Source organism: Oncorhynchus gorbuscha, linkage group LG16, assembly GCF_021184085.1.
Source record: "Oncorhynchus gorbuscha isolate QuinsamMale2020 ecotype Even-year linkage group LG16, OgorEven_v1.0, whole genome shotgun sequence".
Classification (NCBI taxonomy): domain Eukaryota; kingdom Metazoa; phylum Chordata; class Actinopteri; order Salmoniformes; family Salmonidae; genus Oncorhynchus; species Oncorhynchus gorbuscha.
Window position 1 is genome coordinate 1,955,932 of NC_060188.1, and position 21,201 is coordinate 1,977,132.

The 21,201-nt window shown below is 44.5% G+C and overlaps 1 protein-coding gene across 1 annotated transcript in view; it reads right to left on the reverse strand.

The window, feature by feature from the left end:
• Positions 1–20,519, reverse strand: part of abca3b (ATP-binding cassette, sub-family A (ABC1), member 3b) — a 76,620-nt gene extending 56,101 nt beyond the window's left edge. Inside the window, exons 1-4 of the mRNA XM_046307605.1 lie at positions 20,254–20,519; positions 14,792–14,886; positions 7,987–8,245; positions 776–903 (exon numbers count right to left, since the gene is read on the reverse strand). Coding sequence (XP_046163561.1) covers positions 776–903; positions 7,987–8,245; positions 14,792–14,845 — 441 coding nt within the window. The 5' untranslated portion in view covers positions 14,846–14,886; positions 20,254–20,519. The remainder of the gene's footprint in view (positions 1–775; positions 904–7,986; positions 8,246–14,791; positions 14,887–20,253) is intronic.
• Between the last annotated feature and the right edge of the window lie 682 nt (positions 20,520–21,201).

A 21,201-nucleotide genomic window follows, 5' to 3' on the forward strand; every position in this document is an offset into this window, starting at 1 on the left:
AGATGAGAACCTTTCAGAAGGACAACCATCTCCACAGAGGAACTCTGGAGCTCTGTCAGAGTGACCATCTGGTTCTTGGTCACCTCCCTGAACAAGGCCCATATCCCCCGATTGCTCAGTTTGGCCGGGCCGGCCAGCTCCAGGAAGAGTCTTGGTGGTTCCAAATTTCTTCCATTTAAGAATGATGGAGGCCACTGTGTTCTTGGGGACTTCAATGCTGCAAACATTTTTGGTACCCTTCCCCAGATCTGTGCCTCGACACAACCCTGTCTCTACGGACAATTCCTTCAACCTCATGGCTTGGTTTTTGCTCTGACATGCACTGTCAACTGTGGGACCTTATATAGACAGGTGTATGCCCTTCCAAATTATGTCCAATCAATTGAATATACCACCGGTGGACTCCAATCAAGTTGTAGAAACAGGATGTACCTGAGCTCAATATTGAGTCTCATAGCAAAGGGTGTGTTTTTTATATTTTTAATACATTTGCAAAAAAGTCTAAAAACCTATTTTCACTGTCATTATGGCGTATTGTCTGTAGATTGCAGAGGATTTTTTTTAATGCACTTTAGAATAAGGCTGCAACGTAACAAAATGTGGAAAAAGTCAAGGGGTCTGAATACTTTCCAAAGGCATATATATTTGCTACTGCTCGACAACAAATGAAAACCTCGGACGATCATCAGCCTATCGACCAAACAATCAACCAGGCGACTAATTGGGGTCATCTCTAAGTGCAATACAAACCATATGAATACACTATTAAACCAACCTGTTGGGGCAGTGGCTCATCATCGTGAGTGAAGGAGTGCTCAAACACCACAGCAGCCAGAACCTTCCGAGACTGAGGGTCCTTCCTCACAAAGTCCTCAAACTGCTCCTCTGTCTCAAACCCATGCACTGTTGGGGCAAACAGAGAGAGAGAGAGAACATTAGTTGAAGTGACAAAATCCCATGTCATGTCTATCAATTTTTAACACGGACTCTCCCTTGAACTTCTTTGGGATTGGTGTCCCTTCCACGGGAAGGCTGAGCAAACATAGGCTAATGCGATTAGCATGAGGTTGTAAGTAACAAGAACATTTCCCAGGACATATGGGATATTGGCAGAAAGCTTAAATTCTTGTTAATCTAACTGCACTGTCCAATTTACAGTAGCTATTACAGTGAAATAATACTGTGCTATTGTTTAAGGAGAGTGCACAAGTTTGAACATGAAAAGTTACTAATAAACAAATAAGGCACATTTGGGCAGTCTTGATTTTTTTTAAATACAGAAATCAAATTGGATCAGTCTAAAACGTTGCACATACACTGCTGGAAAAATACATTATGGCCTTTCTCTTGCATTTCAAATATGGTACAAAAGAATGGTTTTACCAGATCTATTGTGTTATATTCTCTTACATTCCTTTCACATTGCCAAACTTAAAAGCGATTAATTTCAAATGGTACCAAGAATATCCTTGCTTCTAGGCCTGAACTATAGGCAATTTGATTTGGGAAAGTCATTTTAGGCGAAAATGTATAAAAAGGGCCGGATCCTTAATTAACCTTGTGAATTCTACCAGTTGACATGGAGACATACAGTAAGAAGAGAAACAAGTGGAAGGAACAGAACAGTCACACAGGCAAAGACAGACAGATCCTCTGTCTGTACTACCCTGGTTTGAAAGCCAGCTGAAAACACAACAGGCTCATATAACAGTGGCATGATATTGACACAGTGAAGTTGTGAAATAAGCCTCACTTTCACCCCATGTTCCAGTTACAGAAAACAATCAATATCTTATCTTGAGCTCAAAAGATGTTTTCCATTCATTTATAGATTTGTCTACCGCTCCCATAGATTTCAACATACTCTGTTAATCTCATCTTGAGCACTGGTATTCAGGCCCACACACACATAGGCCCTCTCACTCTAAAACAGTTAAAAATCAAAAGTAGCAGTCAGTATCTGCTGCCACCAGCTCCTCCTCATTGACTGCACCAGATTTGCCAGTTCTTGCTGTGAGATGTGACACCACTCTTCCACCAAGGCACCTGCAAGGACCCAAACATTTTGGGGGGGTGGGGGTGGCCATAGCCCTTACCCTCCGATCCAACAGGTCCCAGACGTGCTAAATATGATTGAGATCCAGGCTCTTCGCTGGCCATGGCAGAACAGGAAATTACGCACAGAATGAGCAGTATAGCTGGTGGCATTGTCATGTCAGGATGAGCCTGCAGGAAGGATACCACATGAGGCAGGAGGATGTCTTCCCTGTAACGCACAGCGTTGAGATTACCTGCAATGACAACAAGCTCAGTCCGATGATGCTGTGACACACCACCTCCAGAGTACAGGCCTCAGTGTAACGCTCATTACTTCGACAACAAACGCAAATCCGACCTTCATCCCTGGTGAGACAAAACCGCGACTCGTCACAGTGAAGAGCACATTTTGCCAGTCCTGTCTGGTCCAGCAACGGTTGGTTTGTGCCCATAGGCGACGTTGATGCCGGTGATGTCTGGTGAGGATCTGCCTTACAACAGACCTACAAGCCCTCAGTTCAGCCTCTTTCAGCCTATTGCAGACAGTCTGAGCACTGGAGGGATTGTGCATTCCTGGTGTAACTCAGGCAGTTATTGTTGCCATCCTGTACCTGTCCCGCAGGTGTGATGTTCGGATGTACCGATCCTCTGCCACTACGAGGACGATCCGCTGTCTGTCCTGTCTCCCTGTAGCGCTATCTTAGGCGTCTCACAGTACGGACATTGCAATGTATTGCCCTGGGCATGCATGCATCATGCATGCTGCATGTTTAAACCCTTTACAATAAAGATCTGTGAAGTTATTTGGAGTTTTACGAAATATCTTTGAAAGACAAAATCCTGAAAAGGGGATGTTTCTTTCTTTGTTGAGTTTATTTATTTTTTCCTGTCCCTTTTTCATATTGATTCTATACTGAACAAAAATCTAAATGCAACATGTAAAGTGTTGGTCCCATGTTTAATGAGCTGCATTTTTTTTTAAATCACAGAAATGTTTCATACGCACAAAAAGCTTATTTCTCAAATTTGTTTACATGTGAGCATTTCTCCTTTGCTAAGAAAATCCATCCACCTGACAGCAGCAGCTTATAAAGAAGCTGATTAAACAGCATGATCAATACATAGGTGCACCTTGTGCTTGGGACAACAAAAAGGCCACTAAAGTTGTCACACAACACAATGCCACAGATGTCTCAAGTTGAGGGAGCATGCAATTGGCATGCTGACTTCAAGAATGTCCAGCAGAGCTGTTCCCAGATAATTTAATGTTAATTTATCTACCATATGCCACCTCCAATGTCATTTTAGAGAATTTGGCAACCGGCCTCACAAGTGCAGACCACGTGTAACCACACCAGCCCAGGACTTCCACATCCTCTTCTTCACCTGGCGGGATCGTCAGAGGGGCCCTTTTGTGGGGAAAAAACTCCCCAGTGGGTGGGCACACCCACAGCTGTGCCCCTGCTAAGTGATGTGAAATGCATAGATTAGGGCCCAATTTATGTATTTCAATTGATTGATATGAACTCAGTATAAATCGCTGAACGTGTATTTGTATAATGTATTACAAGATGTGCATACATTTTAACGTGTCATACCCTGTTGAGAGTTATTCTACATGCATGACATTCTAAACCTCCATAGTGACCACTCCCTTCCCCCTCCTCTCACAATCTAAATTATTCACAGCGTTGATGGGCTATTGTGTGTGTGTGTGTGTGTGTGTGTGTGTGTGTGTGTGTGTGTGTGTGTGTGTGTGTGTGTGTGTGTGTGTGTGTGTGTGTGTGTCCATCCGCACCAGACTGACAGGCTACAGGGGTGAGCTCCTCTCCATCTCCCCCGCCTCTCCATCTGAATCAGATAGTGAAGAGACTGGCCCTTACATGTAGCCTGAGGAGTCAGGCGCCATTTCTGGAGGAACCAGTATTCCCAGGACAGCCGAGGCTGGTAGGTGAGCCTACAATAACACCAGGGCAGTAGTACATGCTATACTACCACAACAACATCCAGGTATACTGCATTGTGGTATGTGCTTTACTACCACAACAACATCCAGTTATATAGCATAATGGTACATGATATACTACCACAACAACATCCAGTTATATAGCATAATGGTACATGATATACTACCACAACAACATCCAGTTATATAGCATAATGGTACATGATATACTACAACAACATCCAGTTATATAGCATAATGGTACATGATATACTACAACAACATCTAGTTATATAGCATAATGGTACATGATATACTACAACAACATCCAGTTATATAGCATAATGGTACATGATATACTACAACAACATCCAGTTATATAGCATAATGGTACAAGATATACTACCATAAAAACATTCAGTTATACAGCATAAATGAGAAGACATGTAACTGCCAAAATAAAGGAAACACCAACATAATAGGGTGTTGGGCCACCATGAGCCAGAACAGCTTCAATGCACCTTGGCATACATTCTACAAGTGTCTAGAACTCTATTGGAGGGATGAGACACTGTTCTTCATCGAGAAATTCCATCATTTGATGTTTTGTTGATGGAAAACGCTCTCTCAAGCACCGCTCCAGAATATCCCAGAAGTGTTCAATTGGGTTGATATCCCCCACCATTTCTCCTTCACCCAAATCCAGATAGCTGATGTTCTGAAAGAGCTGCAAAATCTGGACCCCAACAAATCAGCCGGGCAAGACAATCTGGACCCTCTCTAAAATTATCTGCCAAAATTGTTGCAACCCTTATTACTAGCCTGTTCAACCTCTTTTGTATCGTCTGGGATTCCCAAAGATTGGAAAGCTGCTGCGGTCATCTCCCTCTTCAAAGTGGGTGACACTCTAGACCCAAACTGCTACCGACCTATATCTATCCTACCCTGTCTAAGGTCTTCGAAAGACAAGTTAACAAACAGATTACCGACCATTTCGAATCCTACCGTACCTTCTCCGCTATGCAATCTGGATTCAGAGATGGTTATGGGTGCACCTCAGCCACGCTCAAGGTCCTAAACGATATCATGACCGCCATCGACAAGAGACATTACTGTGCAGCCGTATTCATCGACCTGGCCAAGGCTTTCGACTCTGTCAATCACCACATTCTTATTGGCAGAAACCACAGCCATGGTTTCTCAAATGATTCCCTCGCCTGGTTCAGCAACTACTTCTCTGATAGAGTTCAGTGTGTCAAATCGAAGGGCCTGTTGTCTGGACCTCTGGCAGTCTCTATGGGGGTGCCACAGGGTTAAATTCTCAGGCCAACTCTCTTCTCTGTATACATCAATGATGTCACTCTTGCTGCTGGTGATTCTCTGATCCACCTCGACGCAGACGACACCATTCTGTATACTTCTGGCCCTTCTTTGGACACTGTGTTAACTAACCTCCAGACGAGCTTCAATGCCATACAGCTTTCCTTCCGTGGCCTCCAACTGCTCTTTAATGCAAGTAAAACTAAATGCATGCTATTCAATCGATCACTGCCTGCACCTGCCCGCCCGTCCAGCATCACTAATCTGGGCGGCTCTGACTTAGAATACTTGGACAACTACAAATACCTAGGTGTCTGGTTAGACTGTAAACTCTCCTTCCAGACTCACATTAAGCATCTCCAATCCAAAATTAAATCTAGAATAGGCTTCCTATATCGCAACAAAGCATCCTTCACTCATGCTGCCAAACATACCCTCGTAGAACTGACCATCCTACTGATCCTCGACTTCAGCGATATCATCTATAAAATAGCCTCAAATACTCTACTCAACAAATTGGATGCAGTCTATCACAGTGCCATCCGTTTTATCACCAAAGCCCCATATACTACCCACCACTGCGACCTGAACGCTCTCGTTGGTTGGCCCTCACTTCATACTCGTCGCCAAACCCACTGGCTACAGGTTCAAGTCCCTGATAGGTAAAGCCCCGCCTTATCTCAGCTCACTGGTCACCATAGCAGCACCCACTCGTAGCACGCACTCCAGCAGGTATATCTCACTGGTCACCCCCAAAGCCAATTCCCCCTTTGGTCGCCTTTCCTCCCAGTTCTCTGCTGCCAATGACTGGAACAAACTGCAACAATCTCTGAAGCTGGAGACTCATATCTACCTCACTAGCTTTAAGCACCAGCTGTCAGAGCAGCTCACGATCACTGCACCTGTACATAGATAGCCCATCTGTAAATAGCCCATCTACCTCATCCCCATACTGTATTTATTTATTTATCTTGCTCCTTATTATTATCTTGCACCCCAGTATCTCTACTTGCACATTCATCTTCATCTTCATCATCTTAACCATGTGTATGTGACAAATCAAATTTGATTTGATTTAGATGAACTGGAGCCATTGGGTCTGGCGACGAATATGTAGCAAGGGCCAGCCGACTAGAGCATACAGGTTGCAGTGGGTGGTATAAGGGGATTTGGTGACAAAATGGATGGCATAGCTATGGTAGCCAAAATAAATTCCCTGCCCAGCATTTTTATACATGCCCCTAAGCATGATGGGATATTCATTGCTTATATATGCAATAACATCAAAGCAGTGGCATAGGCTACTGGGCCTACTATTACAGGCTACTGGGCCTACTATTACAGGCTACTGGGCCTACTATTACAGGCTACTGGGCCTACTATTACAGGCTACTGGGCCTACTATTACAGGCTACTGGGCCGACTATTACAGGCTACTGGGCCGACTATTACAGGCTACTGGGCCGACTATTACAGGCTACTGGGCCGACTATTACAGGCTACTGGGCCGACTATTACAGGCTACTGGGTCTACTATTACAGGCTACTGGGTCGACTATTACAGGCTACTGGGCCTACTATTACAGGCTACTGGGCCGACTATTACAGGCTACTGGGCCTACTATTACAGGCTACTGGGCCTACTATTACAGGCTACTGGGCCTACTATTACAGACTACTGGGCTTATTATTACAGGCTACTGGGCCTACTATAACAACATTTGTAGATTCATATTGAATAGATCAGTCCAACAACACAAAGTGAAACCGGTTTAACTAGAACATAGTAGATTCCTATTGAATAGAGATTTGCCTTTACAGTATCAAAGCTGTGCCACTGGTTACAGAAACAGCAACATCCACCCCTAATGCCTAGCATAGAGTGTCATTGGCAAAATGCAAGCCACCGGAAGAGATCATTTACCTACAGTGGCACTGATTCAATTCGATGAATGGCAATGTGGGCTTTGCTTTCCAGAGAAAGTGGGGTCATTACAGTAACAGTATTGTATGTGACTGGGTTTCAAATGCTCAGGGCTTTCTTTAACACTATAGCCAATGATCTTTACAGGTCCATGCTTATAGAATCTCACAAATCTGGACTTAAATAATATAGTTGTCCTCTGAACCGCTAAGGGTAGCGAGGAGATCATTATTCACAGAACAGGATGGAGTAACAAGCTGTCACACAAACACGCTGTAACCCCAAATTAACTTGAACTCATCAAAGTAAATAATGTTCTCTGTTCGAGACAATGACACACTGACTACACCTGGGCAACCCAAGCTAAACTGTACATTTTCATTAGGTTTTCCATCCATTTTTGTATCCATTATAAGCTACCACTCCATGCAGGACACAGTGACCAGCACAGAGATATGGTCCCAGTCACCTCATAACAGAACACAGACACAGGCTACAATGACTTGACAGACCAACCCCATCTTCTGTCTATGAGATGGTCTCTCAATGTAGGACGTACTTACACTGGCAGAACAGAGCTTGTTTTCATGATAAAGACTGTATGTTTTCTCCAGCAGAGGAAGATCTTTTTTTCAGATGTTTTAGTCATACTCAACATCATCATCCGTTCCCATCTAAACCATCATCATTATTATCATCATCATCACATCATTTTTGCTGGGTAGAGGAGCACAGCCCTGACACTCTCTCCTTTACTCACCTGAACTGATGACGGGTGCCAGGCTGCGCTGCACGTCCTCCGCCACCCGCCGCACCACACTGGCATTGCCCGGCACGTAGGCCAACTGGTAGTGATGGTAGTTGTCCAGTGGGTACTGCAGGCCATCCACAGAGAAGCTCTGGTAGAGCGTGGCATTGGGGTAGTCCTTGAAAGGCACGTTCTCGCGCAGCACGATGAGGATGCCCGAGAAGAGCAGTGGCAGGGCGATCTCCACTAGAGTCACCAGGATCTGACGCTTCTGTAGGGGGGAGAGAAAGGATGTATTGGCAGAGGAAAGAAACAAAGTGGTAGAGGAACATCGGCAAAGGTTTTAGAAAGAGGAGAGAAGGAGAAAGATCAGTGAGCTGTGCATGACAGAACATTCGTCACCTAAATCATCAAAAGCCTGGACTCAGTAGATAGTAAATCAAAGTGATTACTATCGAATAGTAATTCTCTCTGTGACCTCCTCTGACACACCAGAGTTGGCTCAGACTGAAACAAAAACTATCCATTAGCAGTACTGTAAGGTCATTTCCATAGTTTCAGAAGAAAATTGGTGATTTAAATGTTAGATGAAATGTCCAAGCTGCCATTTGACCAGATGAGTCGAGACAACAATTATTTGAATGCTCATAGGAGAGATATGGTGCATTTCACAAGTTTCTCTGCTCATAGGATATGTGAAGGCCACCCCTTGTACAATGACTGGAGAAAGCAGCAGCTTGGACAGTGTTCAGTTATCACAGTGGAGATGCTCTCATCTCATTCTCACAGGTCAGGGCTGAACCTAAACATATATTTCTGGAGACATTGCCATACAGACTGAGTGTGTACCATAGAGAACAACAGTATCCGAGAGACAGTTTCATGGGGCCACCGAGTCCCCTTGGCGATGGTACTGAGACAACAGGACTAAAATTGAATCCAACTATGCCGGCTCTGACGCTCCTCGGATGTGGCAGGGCTTGCAAACTATCATGGATTACAAAGATTAACGTGAGCCTACCAGACGAGCTACATTCCTATTCTCGCTTCGAGGCCAGCAACACTGAACCATGCATGAGAGCACCAGCTGCTCCAGATCTGTATGATCACGCTCTATGTAGCCGATGTGAGTAAGACCTTTAACCAGGTTAACATTCAGACGGATTACCAGGTTGCGTGCTCAGAGCATGCGCTGACGAGCTGGCAAGTGTCTTCACTGACATTGTCAACCTTGACTACAGCTCAGCGCTTAACAAAACAGTGCCCTGCAAGCTCAACACTAAGCTCAGGACCTTGGGACTGCACACCTCCCTCTTCAACTGGATGCTGATCTTCCTGACAGGCCATCCCAAGGTGGTGAGGGTAGGCAATAACACATCCGCCACACTAACCCTCAACACGGTTGCCCCTCAGTGGTATTTGCTTTTTTCCCCTCCTGTACTCCCTCTTCACCCATGACTCCAACACCATCATTAAGTTTTCTGACGACACAACTGTGGTTGGCCTGATCACCGACGAGGAGACCTGCCAGTGTGGTGCCAGGACAACAACCTCTCCCTCAATGTCAGCAAGAAAAAGGAGCTGATCCTGGACTAAAAGGAAACAAAGGGCCAGGAAACCATCCACAGACAGGGCGGGTCGAGAACTTCAAGTTCCTTGGTGTCCACATCACTAAAACATTATCAGGGTCCACACACACCAACACAGTCGTGAAGAAGGCACCACAACGCCTCTTCCCCCTCATGAGGCTGAAAAGATTTGGTATGGGCCCTCAGACCATCAAACATTTATACAGCTGCACCATAGAAAGCATCTTGACTGGCTGCATCACCGCTTGGTATGGCAACTGCTTGGCATTCGACCTCAAAGTGCTACAGAGGGCAGCGCGTACGGTCCAGTACATCATTGGGGCCGAGATCTCTGCCATCCAGGACCTCTATATCAAGCAGTGTCAAAGACTCCAGCCACCCAAGTGATAGACTGTTCGCTCTGCTACCGCACGGCAAGTGGTACCGATGCACCAAGTCTGGAACCAACAGGATCCTGAACAGCTTCTACCCCCAAGCCATAAGACTGCTAAATAGTTAACCAATTGCTACCTGGACTATCTGCATTGACCCCATTGCACCAACTCATCACATAGGTTGCTGCTACTGTTTATTATCTATCCTGTTGCCTAGTCACTTTATCCCTACCTATATGTACATACAGCATCTACCTCAATTACAGTGAACACATCTGTCTATACAAATTGAGCAATCGGGGGAGAAGGGCCTTGGGGGTGACCAAGAACCCGATGATCACTGACAGAGCGCCAGAGTTCCTCTGTTGATATTGGAGAACCTTCCAGGAGGACAACCATCTCTGCAGCACTCCACCAAATCAGGCCTTTATGGTAGAGTGGATAGACGGAAGCCACTCCTCAGTAAAAATGTACAAATGGCACCTAAAGATGAGAAACAATATTCCCTGGTCCAATGAAACCAAGACTGAACTCTTTGGCCTGAATGCCAAGCATCATGTCTGGAGGAAACCTGGCACCATCCCTAGGGTGAAGCATGGTCGTGGCAGCATCATGCTGTGGGGAAGTTTTTCAGCGGCATGGACTGGGAGACAAGCCAGGATGGAGGGAAATATGAAAGAAGAAAAGTACAGAGAGATCCTTGATTAAAACCTGCTCCGGAGTGATCAGGACCTCAGACTGGGGTGAAGGTTCACCTTCCAACGTTTCGCCAGGGTTGTGTTCTTTAGGGCACACTGAATTAAAACGTTTCAAAATATTGTGCAATGGAAAACAAAAACTATTCTTACTGAACCAGTCCATGTAGTCCTTCCCTGTTTCAATCTAATTTTCTGTTTACTCCTGAATGAGCACAACCCAGACCTAAACATTGGATGCTAGCTGCACTGTAGCAGGCTGTGTAACTCGTATCTTGTTCAACTGGTAATCAACAGTAAACCCTGTTAAACAGAGTTCATATCAAATTTAATTTGTCACATTCTTTGTAAACAACAAGTGTAGACTGACAGTGAAATGCTTACTTACAACAATGCAGAGAGGAGAATAAAAAAACATTTCCAGAAAAATGATATCACGCGGAATAAATACATAATGAGTAACGATAACTTGGCTATCTTCACGGTGTACTAGTGCCGAGTCGATGTGCAGCGTTACGAGTAGAGGTCGACCGATTATGATTTTTCAACGCCGATACCGATTATTTGAGGACCAACGCAGATTTTTTTTTATAGATATATTTGTAATAATGACAATTACAACAATACTGAATGAACAATGAACACTTATTTGAACTTAATATAATACATAAATAACATCTATTTAGTCTCAAATAAATAATGAAACATGTTCAATTTGGTTTAAATAATGCAAAAACAAAGTGTTGGAGAAGAAAGTAAAAGTGCAATATGTGCTATGTAAGAAAGCTAACGTTTCTGTTCCTTTTAACATGAGTCTTCAATATTCCCAGGTAAGAAGTTTTAGGTTGTAGTTATTATAGGAATTATAGGACTATTTCTCTCTATACGATTTGGATTTCATATACTTTTGACTATCGGATGTTCTTATAGGCACTTTAGTATTGCTAGTGTAACAGTATAGCTTCCGTCCCTCTAGTTAGCGCGCGACCTTACTAGTTAACTGTAAGGTTGCAAGATTGTATCCCCCGAGCTGGCAAGGTGAAAATCTGTCGTTCTGCCCCTGAACAAGGTAGTTAACCCACCATTCCTAGGCCGTCATTGAAAATAAGAATGTGTTCTTAACTGACTTGCCTAGTTAAATAAAGATTAAATACATTTAAATAAATAAATAGGCAAATCGGCGCCCAAAAATACAGATTTCCAATTGTTATGAAAACGTGAAATCGGCCCTAATTAAATCGGCCATTCCGATTAATTAGTCGACCTCTAGTCTGTATTAACAATAGTCAGCTAACTATGTACTTTAGGGTCTGTATTAACAATGGTCTCACAGTAGGAGTGCTAATATAGGATAAATGTTGCCTTTTAGATCTAAAGGAATACTATTACATAGGCAGAATTTCACCTGATCTAAGATCAGCACTCCTACTACTCCACCTACTTGGAGATCATTTTTGAATACAGACTGACCCACGTTGACCCCTTACAGAGCAGTTCTCTCTGGGTCAATCCCTGGTTACCTGGTATGAACCTTCCATGCACTCTGTAGTGTCTCTGTGATGGGGCCAAGATAGACACCCTTTTCCTGTCTGGCCTCAATTGAGTCTCCAGGAGTGTGGGTTAATGGTAATGAAACAACCATCTTAAAGGGAGGCAGAAAGCAGGAAATGGAAGCAGCTACACACACTAACACGAGAAACTGTGTGACATTGTCGTATGTGTGTTTCATAATGCAACCACCCTCCCAGATTTGTGAAGGGTTTTGATTAAGTCTTTGATATGAGAGCCATTGTGGGGAGCTATCGTTAATAAACAGCCCAAACTACTGAGAAACAAACTCAAACACACCAGCACGTCTTATACACACAAGAAAAACTACAGAAGTGTATTTACTTACCATTCAATTCAATCTTTCATCAGTGAATAAATATCCCAGCCCAGTGTGTTTCACCACCTACTGTTTCAACGCAGCATGAAGCTTGGCAATATATCAAGACTGAGGGTAGTCAGACCATATCCATAAAGAGTCTCAAAGTAGGAGTGCTGATCTAGGATCAGGTCCATGTAATCTTATGTATTACTATCAAAAAGGCTCAACTGATCCTAGATCATCACTCCTATTCTGAGACACTTTACAAATACTGGCCCAGGATTTGTGAAAGGACAGAGTTTGGATAGGTGGCTATACCAAACCATCACATATTAATCACTCACAACAGTCAATTAAAGAACTGGTCTTTAAAACCTACTGTAGATCTGTCAATTCATCCACACCATGGAAGCTAGTGGTTACCGTGGTGAGGTGGCAAAGGTACCATGTCAATATAGAATTTGGAAAACAAAAGACAGCAAGGTAATTTAGATTTTAAATGACTACTTTTTGACCTCCACCTTAACACGTTTCAGTGCAACAACACAACAGCCAAGACACGCACCAGGCTTTCATGTCCCGTTGCTAACCTCTAAATGAAATCAATGTTGGAGGCAGAGTTGGGGTCGATTCGAAGTCAGGAACTACACTGAAATTCCAATTCATGAATAGAAAAACATTTGCATATATTATCAATCATTTCTCATTTAAATGAAAAGAAGCTACTTCAAAAGTTTTAAATTGAAACACTTCCTGAATTGACCAAATTTATCTGCAAACATTGATTTCCCCAAGGATTGATAGAACTATGGGGCTGCTAGACCAAACATGGGTCAAGACAGTCTTGTGACAGAACCTGTGGCTGTGACACTGTTTGTCAGCAACCCCAATCACGCCCCTTACCCGAAACCAGGTTTAAATACTAACCCCAATCCCTTCCCTTAGCCTAAACCAGGTTTAAATACTAACCCCAATCCCTTCCCATAGCCTAAACCAGGTTTAAATACTAACCCCAATCCCTTCCCTTAGCCTAAACCAGGTTTAAATACTAACCCCAATCCCTTCCCTTAGCCTAAACCAGGTTTAAATACTAACCCCAATCCCCTCCCTTAGCCTAAACCAGGTTTATATACTAACCCCAATCCCGCCCCTTACCCTAAACCAGGTTTATATACTAACCCCAATCCCGCCCATTACCCTAAACCAGATTTATATACTAACCCCAATCCCGCCCTTACCCTAAACCAGTTTATTTAACCCCAATACCCTAAACCAGATTTATATACTAACCCCAATCCCGCCCCTCACCCTAAACCAGATTTATATACTAACCCCAATCCCGCCCATTACCCTAAACCAGATTTATATACTAACCCCAATCCCGCCCCTCACCCTAAACCAGGTTTATATACTAACCCCAATCCCGCCCCTTACCCAGGTTTGTATACTAACCCCAATCCTGCCCCTTACCCAGGTTTGTATACTAACCCCAATCCCGCCCCTTACCCTAAACCAGGTTTATATACTAACCCCTAAATCCCTTCCCTTAGCCTAAACCAGGTATAAATACTAACCCCAATCCCGCCCCTTACCCTAAACCAGGTTTAAATACTAACCCCAATCCCACCACTTACCCTAAACCAGGTTTATATACACTAACCCCAATCCCACCACTTACCCTAAACCAGGTTTATATACACTAACCCCAATCCCACCACTTACCCTAAACCAGATTTATATACACTAACCCCAATCCCGCCACTTACCCTAAACTGGGCTTGTATACAACCCCAATCCCACCACCCTAAACCAGGTTCGTATCCAAATCCCAACCCTCCCCATACACTGACACATCACACTCCATCTTCTTTGATCCCACCCCTCTCTTTATTCATGTTTTTGTTAAGTCTGATGTCTTCACTCCTGTTTTTTGTTTTTCTTACAATTGTAAAGTGATGTTGGGTCCTTGAAAAGCGCTAGAAGTCCCATGTATTATTATTATTAAATAGTACTGTACACATTTCACTCTCTGCAAAGTACAACTCGCAATAAAGTTTTAGATCTTATTCAGATGGTTAACTGTAGCATCCCCCTGAACATTTACATTCAATATCCCCTACACCACCCACCTGCTGAAGGTAGTTCTCCCTACACCACCCACCTGCTGAAGGTAGTTCTCCCTACACCACCCACCTGCTGAAGGTAGTTCTCCCTACACCACCCACCTGCTGAAGGTAGTTCTCCCTACACCACCCACCTGCTGAAGGTAGTTCTCCCTACACCACCCACCTGCTGAAGGTAGTTCTTCCACAAGAGTAATCCAAACTGGCGTGCTATCGCCATTTAGAGAGGAGACTGGATACAGACCAGAACTACAACAGGACCTGGACAGACAAAAAGAGAAAGAGAAATGTTCAGTTACTACATTTATCTGGTTCTGAACTAGGCTTATCAATGTATTTGGTGTGTTGACAGAAATTTGACAGAGCAATCCTACCAAACACAGTTGATCCACAGAGGCTTTTCACCTCCAGATAACCATCAGTTCATAATGTAAACAAAGAAAATCAAACAAGCAAAAAAGAGAAGTGAAATTGGATGTTACTCAGCTCGGTATTCGTATAGACTGTACGTATCAAACACAATCAGAAAACCTAAATCCGGGTTCTGAGAAACACAGAGTCTGACAATTGGAGAATGACGACATTCAGCTCAATAGAGGACATGAGAAGAGAGGGGGAGAAGAAACACGAGAAGAAAGAAAAAAACACTAAGCAAAAAGTATACTGTTGACAATCGCTCACCAAACCAGTTGTACCTAGTTTGTTTAGTGAGTGTTGACAGGACATGCTTGTTTAAATGTTTTTGAACTGCCTCAACAGAGTAGGCCTTTGACAGGCAGACAGGGAAAGGTTATAATATACCATTTCAATGGAATGTTGAGCAAATTGGGGTGAACTATGGGTGTTAAGAAGAACAACCCCACACACCCATCTATCTTACCCATCTAAAATAACATGTCTTCATCCCTTCAACAGGGCTGTAGTGGAGCAGGTTGAGAGCTTCAAGTTCCTCGGTGTCCACATCACTAAGGAATTAACATTGTCCACGCACAGCAACACAGTCATGAAGAAGGCACAACAAAGCCTCTTCCCCCTCTGGAGGCTGAAAAGATATGGCATGGGCTCTCAGATCCATAAAAAGTTCTACAGCTGCATCATTGAGAACCCTAACCTTAACCCTAACCTTAAGCCTAACCCTAAGCCTAACCCTAAGCCTAACCCTAAGCCTAACCCTAAGCCTAACCCTAAGCCTAACCCTAACCCTAAGCCTAAGCCTAACCCTAACCCTAAGCCTAACCCTAAGCCTAACCCTAAGCCTAAGCCTAACCCTAAGCCTAAGCCTAAACCTAACCCTAAGCCTAACCCTAAGCCTAACCCTTAACCCTAACCCTAACCCTAACCCTAAGCCTAACCCTAAGCCTAACCCCTGCATCACCGATTGGCATCCGACCGCAAAGCGCTACAGAGGATAGTGCGGATGGCCCAGTACATCACCGGGGCCATGCTCCCTGTCATCCAGGACCTCTATACCAGGCAGTGTTAGAGGAAGGCCCTGGAAATTGTCAAAGACCCCAACCACCCAAGTCATAGACTTCACTCTGCTACTGTACGGCAAGCAGTACCGGAGCGCCAAGTTTGGGACCAAAAGGCTCCTGAACAGTCAACAAGCTGAACAGTCAGTCAAATGGCTAGCCGGACTATTTGCATGGACAATGTATTGCGCAGACTCTCTTGCAGTGACTCTACCCACACACTCCCTAGACTCTACCCACACACTCCCTAGACTCTACCCACACACTCCCTAGACTCTACCCACACACTCCCTAGACTCTACCCACACACTCCCTAGACTCTACCCACACACTCCCTAGACTCTACCCACACACTCCCTAGACTCTACCCACACACTCCCTAGACTCTACCCACACACTCCCACTGACACTCAAACACACGGGCCTCCAGAGTGACGCAGTGGTCTAAGGCACTGCATCGCAGTTGCTAACCGTGCCACTAGAGATCCTGGTTCGAGGGTTTGGCCAGCAGGGATGTCCTTGTCCCATCGCGCTCTAGCGACTCCTGTGGCAGGCCGGGCGCATGCACGCTGACACGGTCGCAGGATGTTTCATTGGTGCGGCTGGCTTCCAGATTAGGCAGGCATTGTGTCAAGAAGCAGTGCGATTGTTGGGTCGTGTTTAGGGGGACCCATGGCTCTCGACCTTCACCTCTCCAGAGTCCGTACAGGAGTTGCAGCGATGAGACAATAGTAGCTACCAATTGGATACCAAAACAAATGGGTAGAAAAACACTTTCACACACGCTGCCGCTACTCTGCTTATTATCTATCCTGATTGCCTGGTCACTTTTACCCCTATCCACATGTAAATACAGTATTACCTCAATTACCTCATAACCCCATTCTCTCACTGTCAACTGCGTTTATTTTCAGCAAACTTAACATGTGTAAATATTTGTATGAACATAAGATTCTACAACAAAAGTAACAGTCAGTATCTGGTGTGCCCACCAGCTGCATTAAGTACTGCTGTGCATCTCCTCCTCATGGAATGCACCAGATTGGCCCACTCTTCCACCAAGGCACCTGCAAGTTCCCAGACATTTCTGGCGGGAACGGCCTTCGCCCTCAACCTCCGTTCCAACAGGTCCCAGACATGCTCAATGGGATTGAGATCCGAGCTCTTTGCTGGCCATGGCAGTACACTGGCGAACAGTATGGCTGGTGGCATTTTCATGCTGTAGGGTCATGTCAGGATGAGCCTGCAGGAAGGGTACCACATGAGAGAGGAAGATGTCTTCCCTGGACACACAAAATAAATGTATGCACAACGGTGCACGCGCGCAGCCGGTTTGGGTTCCTTCTCACAGTACTGACATTGCAATTTATTGCCCTGGCCACATCTGCAGTCCTCATGCCTCCTTGCAGCATGCCTAAGGCACATTCACGCAGATGAACAGGGACCCTGAGCCTGGGCTTTTTTGCTGAGTTTATATAGCCCCCTTATTGTGTTACTATCTTTTCTATTTGCTAATTCTCTTACTTTTTAACTATGCATTGTTGGGAAAGGGCTCGTAAGTAAGCATTTCAGGGTAAAGTCTTCAGCTGTTGTATTCGTCGCGTCGTCAACATTTGATTGGATTTGATTCTGGTATTTGGCCGTCCTTAGCTATTATACCGTTTTCATAGTGCGTTTCGGGTCACGATAGTGTTTCGGCAACTACATAATACATACAAAAGTGTGCAGACACCTCTTCAAATGAGTAGATTGAGCCATTTTAGTCACACCCGTTTATCACCGGTGTATAAAACCAAGCACACAGCCATGCAATCTCCATAGACAAACATGGCAGTAGAATGGCCTTACTGAAGAGCTCAGAGAATTTCAATGTGGCACAGACATAGGATGCCACCTTTCCAACAAGTCAGTTTGTCAAATTTCAGGCCTCCAACTGTAGGTGCTGTTAATGTGAAGTGGAAAGGTCTAGGAGCAACAAAGGCTCAGCCACGAAGTGGTAGGCCACACAAGCTCACAGAATGGGACCGTTCGGTCTTCGGTTGTAACACTCACTACGGAGTTCCGACCTGCCTCTGGAAGCAACGTCAGCACAAGAACTGTTCGTCAGGGGCTTCATGAACTGAGTTTCCATGGCCAAGCAACCGCACACAAGCTTAAGATCATCATGTGCAATGCCAAGCGTTGACTGGAGTGGTGTAAAGCTCGCCCCCATTGGACTCTGGAAATGCGTTCTCTGGAATGATGAATCACGCTTCACCATCTGGCAGTCCGACAGACGAATCTGGCTTTGGCAGATGGCGGATGCCCCAATGCTACCTGCCCCAATGCACAGTGCCAACTGTAAAGTCTGGGGCTGTTATTCATGGTTTGGGCTAGGCACCTTTGGGAGAAATTGAAATGCCGACTGCGAGCCAGACCTAATCACTCAACATCAGCGCCCGACCTCAATAATTCTCATGACTGAATGGAAGCAAGTCCCATAAGCAATGTTCCAACATCTAGTGGAAAGCCTTCCCAGAAGAGTGGAGGCTATTATAGCAGATGCAGATGATTTTGGAATGAGATGATCAACGAGCTGGTGTCCACGAACTTTTGGTCATGTATGTTATTTTACCCATTCCTGGTATCCAATTGGTAGTTAGTCTTGTCCCGTCGCTGTACGGACACGGGAGAGGCGAAGGTCAAAAGCCGTGCATCCTCCGAAACACAACCCAGCCAGTGTGTCGGAGGAAACACTATACTGACTGTGTCAGTGTGCACTGCGCCCGGCCTGCCACAGGAGTCGCTAGTGCGCAAAGGGACAAGAACATGTCCTAACCCGGACAGTGCTGGGCCAATTGTGCGCCGCACCATGGGTCTCCCGGTCACGTCCGGCTGCGACAGAGCCTGGACTTGAACCAGGATCTCTAGTGGCACAGCTAGCACTTCGATGCAGTGCCTTAGACCACTGCGCCACTCGGATGCAGAACTGGGCCAGTGCGGCTCAGCTTGGCTGCACTCTGCGGTGCAAAAGGGGTATAATCCAGATGTGAGCCATACCCTTTCCTGTCAATCTACTTCAATGGCCTTGAAACTCTGTGTTTCAACAGCCTTGGAGAGCAACAACAAATGGTTTGCTGCGGACAGATGACAACCGTCATACGCCTGTCATATCATTCACCACCACCAAGACCTAAATCACCACTACATTCACTGTGTGTGAAGGCAAGGCAGGTAACTTCCTTTTTGAAATATAAGGCCTCTCTATCCTCAGTTGCTACAAATCTGATTATGTCTTTCTGTTTAGAAAAGGGGACTGCTGTTGTGACTGGCCTCAAAGAAATAGGGTTCCTCTGTGAAAGGGTAGTTATAAACAATTATCAACCCTTGTACTTCTTGCCAATGGTCAGTGTGTCTTCTTGTGTCACGTTCGGAGGGTCACACCAGAATAATAATAGTTAATTGGGTGAGGAAGGTAGGGAATAAAAAAAAACTCTCAGAGGCAGTGTCTTCATGCTAAAGTTTTGTGCTGAAGATCTAACGAAAGACGAATGTATGATAGAAAAAGCAGTGTCATTCATCTCATAAATGCATCTCTTTCATGGCCTAATATTAGGCCCAAATTCATTTAAATCAACAAATACTCTGTCTAAAGACTAGAATTAAGCTATTAATGTTTCATTTTAAATCATTGTATACGGGATAGACAAAGGACATTACCTGCGGAAGACACATTAACTGAATGCCTTCATCTGTACAACTGAATAGGTATCCCCTTTCCCTTTCATGCATTTACAAACGCAATGCTGATGAAGTAATTATATACGATTTGTCGTTCATGTGAAATTTGAACGTCAGTTGCTGACTAAACTAAGATAAACATCCAAGTGATGTTGGTCTTGATATAAACATTATAGATGTAACGCAAATAATAGGTCTGTATTTTTTCTAGAAATGATGCCCTCCGGTCTTCACGGTTATTGGTCCAACTGAATTATTTGGCCTAAATGATTGGACAAACGACAATCCCCAATACTGGTGAAGCAGGTCCAAAACAAATATTTCCCCCAAAATAACGTTGCTTTATGATATTTCATTTATTTTAGTCTCAGAACAACTATTAAACACAGTTTTATGAAACCCTTATTGAATCATTCCAAATGCAAGGCAACCTTACCTTATAAAAGAAAGGCTCGATATGTGAACTTCATGGGTTCTCCTTAGTCAGCGTATACAATTCCTCCTTTTTAAAACGATGGCTTTACATGTCCTCTCCGTTTACTTTCGACTTAACACCCGAGGTTGCATTCGTTAGGCTGTGAATGTGTGTATTTTTACTCAGTAAACGCCAGTTAGGGAGGCGATGACATTGCACCAGACACAGTGAAAGGCCGAATTCATTGTGCAAATCCAGATACAATCGTCAACAGATGCAATCACGTGACCTGATCCTGTCTGTCACATGACCCTACACCAGCTGTGTGTGGGTTTTTAGTTGGCTCCTTGCTGCCCGGGACGTCCCAATGATCCCGAATAGCGCTAACCGTATGTTCCCTTTTCTTTCGAAATACAGGAGTCATTTGGGGACATGAAACTTGTGTGTCTCTGGGTATTCTGTAGCTAGGGTACTATTGTATAGTCATTTAAACTTGTGACAATTGCATGGTCCAATAATTATATAAGTAAGAATACTTTACTATCAGTTTGATAAAGAAAATAAACCCTTTCTCATCAGTGCAACTCTTTGCACATAAATTCATGTGCATACATAGTGTATTTTTAACTACCGAGTGGCACAGCAGTCTAAGGCACTGCATATCAGTGTTAGAGACATCACTAGACACTCTGGCTTTGAATCCAGGCTGTATCACAACCAGCCCTGATTGGGATTCCCATAGGGCATCGCACAATTGGCCCAACATCGCCCGGGTTCGGCCATCATTGTAAATAAGAATGTTCTTAACTGACTTGCCTACTTAAAGGTTCAATTAAAATATTCAAGTGCATGTGTGTGTGTGTGTGTACGCTCCGGGTGTGGCCCCCTGGCGGTCGTACTGCTCCCTGGGCAGGGCAGTTAAAAAGGGTGGAACAGGTTCAGGGAGTGTCAGTCATAGCTCATATTCAA